An 11177-nucleotide genomic window follows, 5' to 3' on the forward strand; every position below is an offset into this window, starting at 1 on the left:
GGGTGCAGGACTGCTACATCGGTGAGCATAACTAATCCAATAAGCAGAGGTCCCTGGGTGGTTACGCACCCTGGAAAGGAAAATCATTAGGACCATAGAGGATGCTCTAGGACTAATGCTCATTGGAAAATGACTACAGGGTGCTGGCTTCCCTATGTTCTTTTTTCAGATGGGAAACGTTCCCCCCAAGGCAAAAATGCCTCTAAGATGTATTCTGGAGAATTGGGACCAATTTGACCCTCAGACGCTAAGAAAGAAATGACTTATGTTCTTCTTCAGTACCACCTGGCCACAATATCTTCTTCAAGGAAGAAACCTGGCTTCCTGAGGGAAGTATAAATTATAACACCATCTTACAGCTAGACCTCCTTTGTAGGAAAAAAGGCAAATGTAGTGAAGTGCTATATGTACAAACTTTCTTTTCATTAAGAGACAACTCGCAATTATGTAAAAAGTGTGATTTATGCCCTACAGGAGGCCCTCAGAGTCTACCTCCATACCCCAGCGTCCCCCTGACTTCTTCCCCAACTAATAAGGACCCTCCCTTTAACCCAAACGGTCCAAAAGGAGATAGACAAAGGGGTAAACAATGAACCAAAGAGTGCCAATATTCCCCGATTATGCCCCATCCAAGCAGTGGGAGGAGGAGAATTCGGCCCAGCCAGAGTGCATGTACCTTTTTCTCTCTCAGACTTAAAGCAAATTAAAATAAACCTAGGTAAATTCTCAGATAACCCTGATGGCTATATTGATGTCTTACAAGGGTTAGGACAATCCTTTGATCTGACATGGAGAGATATAATGTTACTGCTAGATCAGACACTAACCCCAAATGAGAGAAGTGCCGCCCTAACTGCAGCCTGAGAGTTTGGCGATCTCTGGTATCTCAGGTCAATGATAGGATGACAACAGAGGAAAGAGAACGATTCCCCACAGGCTAGCAGGGAGTTCCCAGTGTAGACCCTCACTGGGACATAGAATCAGAACATGGAGATTGGTGCTGCAGACATTTGCTAACTTGCATGCTAGAAGGACTAAGGAAAACTAGGAAGAAGCCTATGAATTATTCAATGATGTCCACTATAACACAGGGAAGGGAAGAAAGTCCTACTGCCTTTCTGGAGACACTAAGGGAGGCATTGAGGAAGCACACCTCCCTGTCACCTGACTCTGTTGAAGGCCAATTAATCTTAAAGGATAAGTTTATCACTCAGTCAGCGGCAGACATTAGAAAAAAACTTCAAAAGTCCGCTTTAGGCCCGGAACAAAATTTAGAAACCCTATTGAACTTGGCAACCTTGGTTTTTTATAATAGAGATGAGGAGGAGCAGGCAGAACGGGACAAACGGGATAAAAAAAGGCCACCGCTTTAGTCATGGCCCTCAGGCAAGCAGACTTTGGAGGCTCTGGAAAAGGGAAAAGCTGGGCAAATCAAATGCCCAGTGGGACTTGCTTCCAGTGCAGTCTACAAGGACACTTCAAAAAAGATTGTCCAAGTAGAAGTAATCCTCCCCCTCGTCCATGCCCCTTATGTCAAGGGAATCACTGGAAGGCCACTGCCCCAGGGCATGAAGGTCCTCTGAGTCAGAAGCCACTAACCAGATGATCCAGCAGCAGGACTGAGGGTGCCTGGGGCAAGCGCCAGCCCATGCCATCACCCTCACAGAGCCCCAGGTATGCTTTACCATTAAGGGCCAGGAGGTTAACTGTCTCCTGGACACCGATGCAGCCTTCTCAGTCTTACTCTCCTGTCCCAGACAACTGTCCTCCAGATCTGTCACTATCCAAGTGGTCCTAGGACAGCCAGTCACTAGATACTTCTCCCAGCCACTAAGTTGTGACTGGGGAGCTTTACTCTTTTCACATGCTTTTCTAATTATGCCTGAAAGTCTGACTCCCTTGTTGGGGAGAGACATTCTAGCAAAAGCAGGGGCCATTATACACCTGAACATAGGAGAAGGAACACCCATTTGTTGTCCCTTGCTTGAGGAAGGAATTAATCCTGAAGTCTGGGCAACAGAAGGACAATATGGATGAGCAAAGAATGTCTGTCCTGTTCAAGTTAAACTAAAGGATTCCGCCACCTTTCCCTACCAAAGGCAGTACCCGCTCATACCCGAGGCCCAACAAGGACTCCAAAAGATTGTTAAGGACCTAAAAGCCCAAGACCTAGTAAAACCATGCAATAGCCCCTGCAGTACTCCAATACTCCAATTTTAGGAGTACAGAAACCCAACGGACAGTGGAGGTTAGTGCAAGATGTCAGGATTATCAATGAGGCTATTGTTCCTCTATACCCAGCTGTACCTAGCCCTTATACTCTGCTTTCCCAGATACCAGAGGAAGCAAGCAGAGTGGTTTACAGTCCTGGACTTTAAGGATGCCTTTTTCTGCATCCCTGTACATCCTGACTCTCAATTCTTGTTTGCCTTTGAAGATCCTTCAAACCCAACATCTCAACTCACCTGGACTGTTTTACCCCAAGGGTTCAGGAATAGCCTCCATCTATTTGGCTAGGCATTAGCCCAAGACTTGAGCCAGTTCTCATACCTGGACACTCTTGTCCTTCAGTACGTGGATGATTTACTTTTAACTGCCTTTTCAGAAACCTTGTGCCATCAAGCCACCCAAATGTTCTTAAATTTCCTTGCTACCTGTGGCTACAAGGTTTCCAAACCAAAGGCTTAGCTTTGCTCACAGCAGGTTAAATACTTAGGGCTGGCCAGGCATGGTGGCTCATGCCTGTAATCCCAGCACTTTGGGAGGCCGAGGCAGGTGGATCATGAGGTCAGGATCAAGACCATCCTGGCTAACACGGTGAAACCCCATCTCTACTAAAAATACATAGCCAGAGTGGTAGCGGGCACCTGTAGTCCCAGCTACTCAGGAGACTGAGGCAGGAGAACGGCGTGAACCCAGGAGGCGGAGCTTGCAGTGAGCCGAGATCGCACCACTGCACTCTATCCAGCCTGGGCGACAGAGCAAGACTGTCTCAAAAAAGAAACAAACAAACAAAAAATACTTAGGGCTAAAATTATCCAAAGGCACTAGGGCCCTCAGTGAGGAACATATCCAGCCTATACTGGCTTATCCTCATCCCAAAACCCTAAAGCAACTAAGAGCGTTCCTTGGCATAACAGATTTCTGCCAAATATGGATTCCCAGGTACAGCAAAATGACCAGACCATTATATACACTAATTAAGGAAACTCAGAAAGCCAATACTCATTTAGTAAGATGGACACCTGAAGCAGAAGCAGCTTTCTAGGCCCTAACCCAAACCCCAATGTTAAGCTTGCCAATGGGGCAAGACTTTTCTTTTATGTCACAGAAAAAACAGGAATAGCTCTAGGAGTCCGTACACAGGTCTGAGGGACGAGCTTGCAACCTGTGGCATACCTGAGTAAGGAAACTGATGTACTGGGAAAGGGTTGGCCTCGTTGTTTACCGGTAGTGGCAGCAGTGGCAGTCTTAGTATCTGAAGCAGTTAAGATAATACAGGGAAGAGATCTTACTTTGTGCACATCTCATGATGTGAATGGCGTACTCAGTGCTAAAGGAGACTTGTGGCTGTCCGACAACCGTTTACTTAAATATCAGGCTCTGTTACTTGAAGGGCCAGTGCTGTGACTGCGCACTTGTGCAACTCTTAACCCAGCCACATTTCTTCCAGACAATGAAGAAATGATAGAACATAATTGTCAACAAGTAATTGCTCAAACCTACACCACTCGAGGGGACCTTTTAGAGGTTCCTTTGACTGATCCCGACCTCAACTTGTATACTGATGGAAGTTCCTTTGTACAAAAAAGACTGCGAAAGGCGGGGTATGCAGTAGTCCTTCAAAATCGAAGAGCTTTAGACTTGCTAACTGCCGAAAGAGGGGGAACCTTTTTATTTTTAGGAGAAGAATGCTGTTATTATGTTAATTAATCCGGAATTGTCACCGAGAAAGTTAAGGAAATTCGAGATCAAATACAACGTAGAGCAGAGGAGCTTAAAAAACACTGGACCCTGGGGCCTCCTCCACCAATGGATGCCCTGAATTCTCCCCTTTTTAGGACCTCTAGCAGCTATAATACTGCTACTCCTCTTTGGACTCTGTATCTTTAACCTCCTTGTTAAGTTTGTCTCTTCCAGAATCAAAGCTGTAAAACTATAAATGGTTCTTCAAATGGAGCCCCAGATGCAGTCTATGACTAAGATCTACCACGGACCCCTGGACCGGCCTGCTAGCCCATGCTCCGATGTTAATGACATCAAAAGCACCCCTCCTGAGGAAATCTCAACTGCACAACCCCTACTACTCCCCAATTCAGCAGGAAGCAGAGTGATCGTCGGCCAACCTCCCCAACAGCACTTGGGTTTTCCTGTTGAGAAGAGGGGACCGAGAGACAGGACTAGCTGGATTTCCTAGGCTGACTAAGAATCCCTAAGCCTAGCTGGGAAGCTAACTGCTTCCACCTTTAAACATGGGGCTTGCAACTTAGCTCACACCCAACCGATCGGATAGCAAAGAGAGCTCACTAAAATGCGAATTAGGCAAAAACAGGAGGTAAAGAAATAGCCAATCATCTTTTGCCTGAGAGCACAGCGGGAGGGACAAGGATCGGGATAGAAACCCAGGCATTCGCGCAGGCAGCGGTAACCCACTTTGGGTCCCCTCCCTTTGCATGGGAGCTCTGTTTTCACTCTATTAAATCTTGCAACTGCAAACACACACACACACACACACAAATAAAAATTTAAATGGAAGGATGTTTTCTTATTCTGAATGAATGTTCTAGAAGGATATCAGGCAAGGTCTTGCAATGAGGAATATTTTCTGTTTTCCAGAGAATGTGCTTGTTTAAATATAGCTTTGTGAAAGCAGGCTCTGGAACATAGGACCTCGGCCTTCTACTGTGCCTGTCTCTTGGTAGGATGAATGAAGCTTGTGAAATACAGCTGGGGATTTTTAGGGGGAGTCTGACCACTCCAAGGAACCTGCTGGAGTCACAGCAGAGATTCTAGGATGCTGTGCAAATACCAGTGGAGCTCCTGCACTGACGAGTGCTGAGTGTCGGGGTTTTAAAAGGCAAAGGCCCTGCCCGGGAAGATCTTGGAGTGCAATGGATGTGGCAGAGGGTCTCAGAAAGCAACACATGGTAAGTGCCAAAGCAGAGGCTTATGCCGATTGCTAAGTGTGTACAGAGGAGATTAATCAACACTAGAGAAACCAGGGAAGGTTTCAAAGAAGAGGAGCCAAGTGGCCTATACAGATGTCAGTGGTGGTGACAGACTCATCTGAGCCAAAACCAGGGCAGAGAATTCCTATTTGAGATCATGGGAAGAAGTTGGGTCTAGGAAGCTGTGAGCCAGAGGAGCCACAGGAGGAAAGTTCTGCAGAAGCGCAAGCAGATCACCAGCCGGGGGAACAGGGGCCAGAGATTGCAGTCAGTATCCCTGAGTCTAGAGCTGGGACCACATGAGAATGGAGCCCACCTACAAACAGCTCGGGAAATCCAAAGCTTCTAGGTTGACCCATCTATCTGTGGCCTGCATTTTTTCCTCGGTTTCACAGCCACCTGGTGTAGGGCACATGGAATGATCCTCCTGACTTAAAGGACCAGGTTCAGCACAGACAGTGAATAGAACTTCCAAAGATAGAGATGGGAGATGATGGATGGGAAGCTAGGGGCTGAAATGCCAGTGAAGGCCCCTGTGTGGTGACAGGCCCAGCATGGGATGGTAGAGGCCACCGTCAGAATCAGGGAAGGCTACGAAGTCTGGTGTGATTTTATTTGGTGAAGGTGGGGGTTAAAATGAAAGGCAAGGATGGAAAGTCAGCGAAGGCTGGTGCTTAATGCACACCCAGAAATCTGGAGTTTATTCTGCAGGCAGTGGGGAGTCATTGGCTGGTTTTGAGAATATCTCATATGACTGATTATTCTGACAACAATGTGGGGAAACTCAGATGAAAAAGACCTCTTGGCAAGAGGAAATAGCAACCTTAACAAGAGCAGAGGTAGTAGAGAATAAAAGACAGATTTCAAAGAAATTCTGGAGGCAGAATCAATAATACCTAGTGATAGGTTGAAAATGGGAACTGGGCATGAAGAAAAAGCCCAAGGAGATTTTAAATTGCAAAAGCTCATGTTGAGGAAGATGGTGATATAAACAGGTAAAATATAGAACTCAAAATTGGAAATATGAAAAGCAGAGGATGTTTATGAGAAAAGATGATGAATTCAGTTGTAAATATGTTGAAATTGAGATGTGTTGGGTCACCTGCGTGCCAGCATCCATCAGATATTTGGAAACACAGGTCTCCAGCAAAAGAGGGAGGTATATTGGAGATGAACAACAAAGTCATGGAAATAACTGATATTTAAAAGGAGAGAGTGTAAAATAAAAGGAGAAAAAGGCTTGAAAAGAAAACCATGAGACATGCACAAGCATATGTTCTCAGGAAGGAAAGAAGAATCAAGGAAGGAGGCAAAGAAGTTGTGGCTAACAAAAGAGAAGGGAAAAACTGAGTGCTCTATTCCTGATACGGAGGGAGGCACTACAGAAACAGGGTCAAATCATTAGGTCTCTTTGATTGTAAGGGAGTGAAAATCCACTCCAACTAACGTCAACGTCGAGTGGATTTATTGGCTTGAAATTCAACCAGTGTGGAATAGTGATATTGGCTGAAGCGGCACTTGTTGTTTTGCAGCCTTCCAATGTTGATGTCCCCTTCTCAACAGCATGCAATTTTCCTTTTGAGGCATTTACTCTTCCCTGAGAGACGCAGTCTGGTGGGGCCCATCCCTAGCTAAGGATCAGGCTTGTGCCTCCAGCTGGACCAATCTACAGGGTCTCTAGAACTGGAATCTTGAACAGAATGAAATAACAAAGACAGAAGGGTAGCATCCTGCCTCTCAGGGTTCTGTCTGCATAAACTGTTCCACTGTGTGATTATTCTTATCTATCTTGAATCTTGGGCCTTACAGTGGCCTAGATTCCCACCTGTTCCCAAGCTTGGCTCTTCAGACTTCCATCATTTCTCTGAAAATCTGAAGTCCTTCAAATAAATTATCTTTGGCTGGAAATAACAAGGCTGCAGGCAACCAAGAAATGCTGACTGATAGATCAACCTTAGGGACACACTTCCACCTGACTTCCTTAGCCATTAGGACCTGGCTTCGGCAGCCTGAAGACCAGAGAAGAAGAATTCAGGGTCGAGCAATTGTGTGCTGTGGGGGTCTGTCCTGCAGACCCTGACTCAACGACAGATGAATAACGTACACTGATACAGATATTATGCTTATCAGTCCGGCTGAGAGTCCCAGCCACTTACAGACTCTAAGGAGACTGCTGTCAGCCATGGCCCCTGACTCGCTGGCCCTCCTGGCATTTCTTCAGCACATATTAGATGGCAAATGTCTCAAATAAACACCATGAGAGGGTAATCAACCTGGTCACCTTCTCCCAGAGAACACCATCCTGCCTGCAAATGATCAGAGATTAGTTTTAGAATCACATGAGTAAACAAGCTATTTAGATAGACTCCTCTACATTCCTATGTTAATTACCCTTGCTATAGCTTAAAGAGGATTAGGCTGCCTTCAGCCAAACTATCTGAAGCTATGCAAAAATCTTTTGGTCTTCCAAGAAACTTTTATGTTTTATTTTATAATTTTCTCCACCATCCTGACTGAACCCCTACAGTGTACATTGCTTGACAGTCACTGAGGCCTGGGAGGTGGTGAAAGAAATCAGGCACATTCCTCAGTCCTGGGCCCAGCAAATATATTCAGCTTGACACCATATATCTCTCAATTTCCTGGGCCCAGTACAAACACGGCCCAGTGCAAATATATTCAGCTTGACACCATATATCTCTCAATTTCCTGGGCCCAGTACAAACACGGCCCAGTGCAAATACATTCCTCCATATATCTCAGCTTGGGAAATCCTGGGAAATCCCCGATAAGGACACCGCCGTTTGTAGTTTTACTGAAAGCACGGGAACAATAGATAACTGCTAAATGTATAACTTAATATGTTAACCAGTTGTAATGCTGTAACCTAAAGAATTCCCTTTTTCCCTGTTCCTCTGTAACCTTACAAGTCCTATTTTCATCGGGCTATAAAAAGCGAGCGCACGCATTGTTCGAGGCCCTCTTGTATGTTGAGAAACGGAGGGACCAATTTCAAACTTGCATTAAAGATCCTTGCCGCTTGGCTTTGACTCTGGACTCTGGTGGTCTTCTTCAGGGAATAAACGGTCTGGGCATAACAGTGGCATCAAGTAAAAGGACAGTGGCCCTTATTCCTTAATTTGACAAAGGGGAGGAAGGAGCCATTCCCCTAAAGATGGGTAGATAAAACTGTACCTGTGAAGCCGGGACATCTCACCAAGATGCAGATTACTTCCATGTTGCTGGGGCTGGTCCCTTGTTGAGGCTGATGCTGCTGGTGCCTGGTCCTCATTTCGGTAGCAAAGCCCTTGGGGGCATAAATAGGGAGATTGTGTAGGCTGAAGAGGGGGGCATTTAGGCAGTTTAGAACATCTTGGGTAATCCAAACAGCTGTTTCAGTAGCATTACTGGGGTGAAAGCCCAGTGACAGTGAGCTGAGGGAGTTGGAGGGAGAGAGGGCAGATGATGAGTGGTGGAGCTCCTGAGAGCGCAGCAACACCTGCCCTCCTTGGGGTGTCACAAGGATGCCTTTCTCAGGGGATTTCTGGGTAAATACATGCCAGTGTTAGCAGGAGGAGGACAGGTGTGTGGAAGCCTGTCCCACTCACCCCTGCCCAGTCTTGCCTTCTGCTGCTCCCAGCACTTGCCATGCTGAGCCTCATGGGCTTCAGGTGGCGTGGCCCCTCAACTCGCCCTCTCCTTTGCCCATTGGGTGCTCTTGGCCTCTTAGGGGCTGTCCACACTTTTCTCCCCTCTCTTTCTCCAACCTGTGCAATGTTTTCTCATCTTTCCTGTCACCTCTGAGAACTGTTTGAGGTAAAATAGAAGTCAGGGGCCAGGCATGGTGGCTCACACCTGTAATCCCAGCACTTTGGGAGGCTGAGGCAGGTGGATCACTTGAGGTCAGGAGTTCAAGACCAGCCTGGCCAACATGGTGAAACCCTGTCTCTACTAAAAATATAAAAATTAGCTGGGTGTGGTGCCAGGAGGCAGAGGTTGCAGTGGGCCAAGATCGTGCCACTGCACTCCAGCTGGAGGAGACACAGTGAGACTCCATCTCAAAAAATAAAAAAGATGGGACATGAGCCGGACTACATCATTTCCCTGCTCAAAATCCTTCAATGGCTCTCGTGTTATCCCAGTAAAAGCCCAAATCCTCCCAGTGGCTCCCAGGGCCTTCCATGACCTGGCCACCCACTCCTCTTAGTTGTCCTCTTCCACCCTCCACCTCACTCTCAACACTGGGGCCACAGAAGATTCCTCGCTTTTCCTCAGACACACTATACAGGCTCCCGACTTTGGTTCCTTACACTTTAGTACATAGTTTTTCCATCTCTTTCTTCACATCTTTGCATGAAAGTCACCCTCTCCACATAAAATATTGACCATGCATGTTTGCAGCAGCACTGTTCACAAGGGCCAAAAGGTGGAAGCAACTCAAGTGTCCATCAACAGGTGAATGGATACACAAAATGTGGTCTGTCCATACGATGAAATTCTATATGGCCATATAAAGGAATGAAGTCCTGATGCACACTACAACATACATGAACCTTGAAAACATTATGTTAAGTTACAGAAGCCAGACACAAAGCACCACATATTGCAGGATTCCATTTATATGAAATGTCTAGAATTGACAGATCTACAGACACAGACAATGGATCAGTGGTTGCCTAGGGCTGGAGGGAGGGAGGAATGGGGAGTGACAGCTAATGGGTAGAGAGTTTTTTTCAGGGTGATGAGAATGTTCTACAATTGATTGAGGTAATGGTTGCATAAATCTATGAGTATACTAAAAAACATTTAGCTGTATACTTCAAACAGGTGAATGGTGTATACTATGGTTTAAATATCCCCTCCAAAACTTATTTTGCAATTTAAAATGTAATTGCCATTGTGATGGTATTAAGAGGTGGGTGGGAGCTTTGAGAGGTGATTAGATCATGAGGGCCCTGCATTCATGAATGAATTAATGCTGTTATTGCAAGACTGGGTTAGTGTTCCAAGGAGCCAGCTTCTGGTAAAAGGATAGGTTTAGCCCCCATTTTTTCTGTCCTGCATGCACACGTGCTCACCATGTGGTATTGCAGCATGGAATATTGCTGCATGGAGCTTCTCACCAGAGGTCAGCACCATGCTGTTGGATGTTTCAGCCTCCAGAACTACAAGTCAAATAAGTCTCTTTTCTTTATAAATTATCCAGTCCATGGTACTCTCTGATAGCAGCAGAAAGTGAACTAAGGCAGTTTAGTATTACTCAGAGTTCTCTAGAGCTCAAAAATCAATAGAATATATACATACACATATATGAAGAGATTTATTATAGGAATTGACTACTCAATTATGGAGTCCAAGAAGTCCCATGATCTGCTGTCTGCTGTTAACAGCTAAAGACCCAGAAACGCTGATGGTGTAATTCAGTCCAGATCTGAAGGGCTGTGAATTAGGGAGCTAATAATGTGTATAAGTCCTGGCCTGAGTCCAAAACCCTGAGAACCAGGATCTCTGATGTCTCAGGGTCAGAGAAGATGGATGTCTCAGCTCAAACGGGAAGAAAATGTTCCTTTTCTCCACTTTTTTTGTTCTTTCCAGGCCTTCAAAAGATGGGATGATGCCCACTTTGATGGGTGAGGGTGATCTGTACTGGATCTACCTATTCAAATGCTAATCTCTTTCAGAAACACCCTTACTGACACACCAGAAATATTACTTTAACAGCTGTCCAGATACCCTTTGCCCAGTCAAGTTGACATGTAAAATTAATTAATTAATTAATCATCACGTTTTTTTTTTTTTTGAAATGGAGTCTCGCTCTGTCACCCAGGCTAGAGTGCAGTGGCACAATCTCCACTCACTGCAATCTCCACCTCCCCAGTTCAAATGATTCTCCTGCCTCAGCCTCCTGAGTAACTGGGATTACAGCTGTGCACCACCACGCCCGGCTAATTTTTGTATTTTTAGTAGAGACAGGGTTTCACCATATTGACCAGGCGGGTCTTGAACTTC

At 45.7% G+C, this 11177-nt stretch overlaps 1 protein-coding gene across 1 annotated transcript in view; it reads right to left on the reverse strand.

The window, feature by feature from the left end:
• The window catches only part of LOC105517329, a 19603-nt gene extending 11143 nt beyond the window's left edge, over window positions 1–8460 (reverse strand). Inside the window, 1 exon segment of the mRNA XM_011949818.1 lies at window positions 8386–8460. Within this exon segment, the coding sequence (XP_011805208.1) occupies window positions 8386–8460 (75 nt within the window).
• Between the last annotated feature and the right edge of the window lie 2717 nt (window positions 8461–11177).

Source organism: Colobus angolensis, unplaced genomic scaffold (assembly GCF_000951035.1).
Source record: "Colobus angolensis palliatus isolate OR3802 unplaced genomic scaffold, Cang.pa_1.0 Scaffold3, whole genome shotgun sequence".
Lineage (NCBI taxonomy): Eukaryota > Metazoa > Chordata > Mammalia > Primates > Cercopithecidae > Colobus > Colobus angolensis.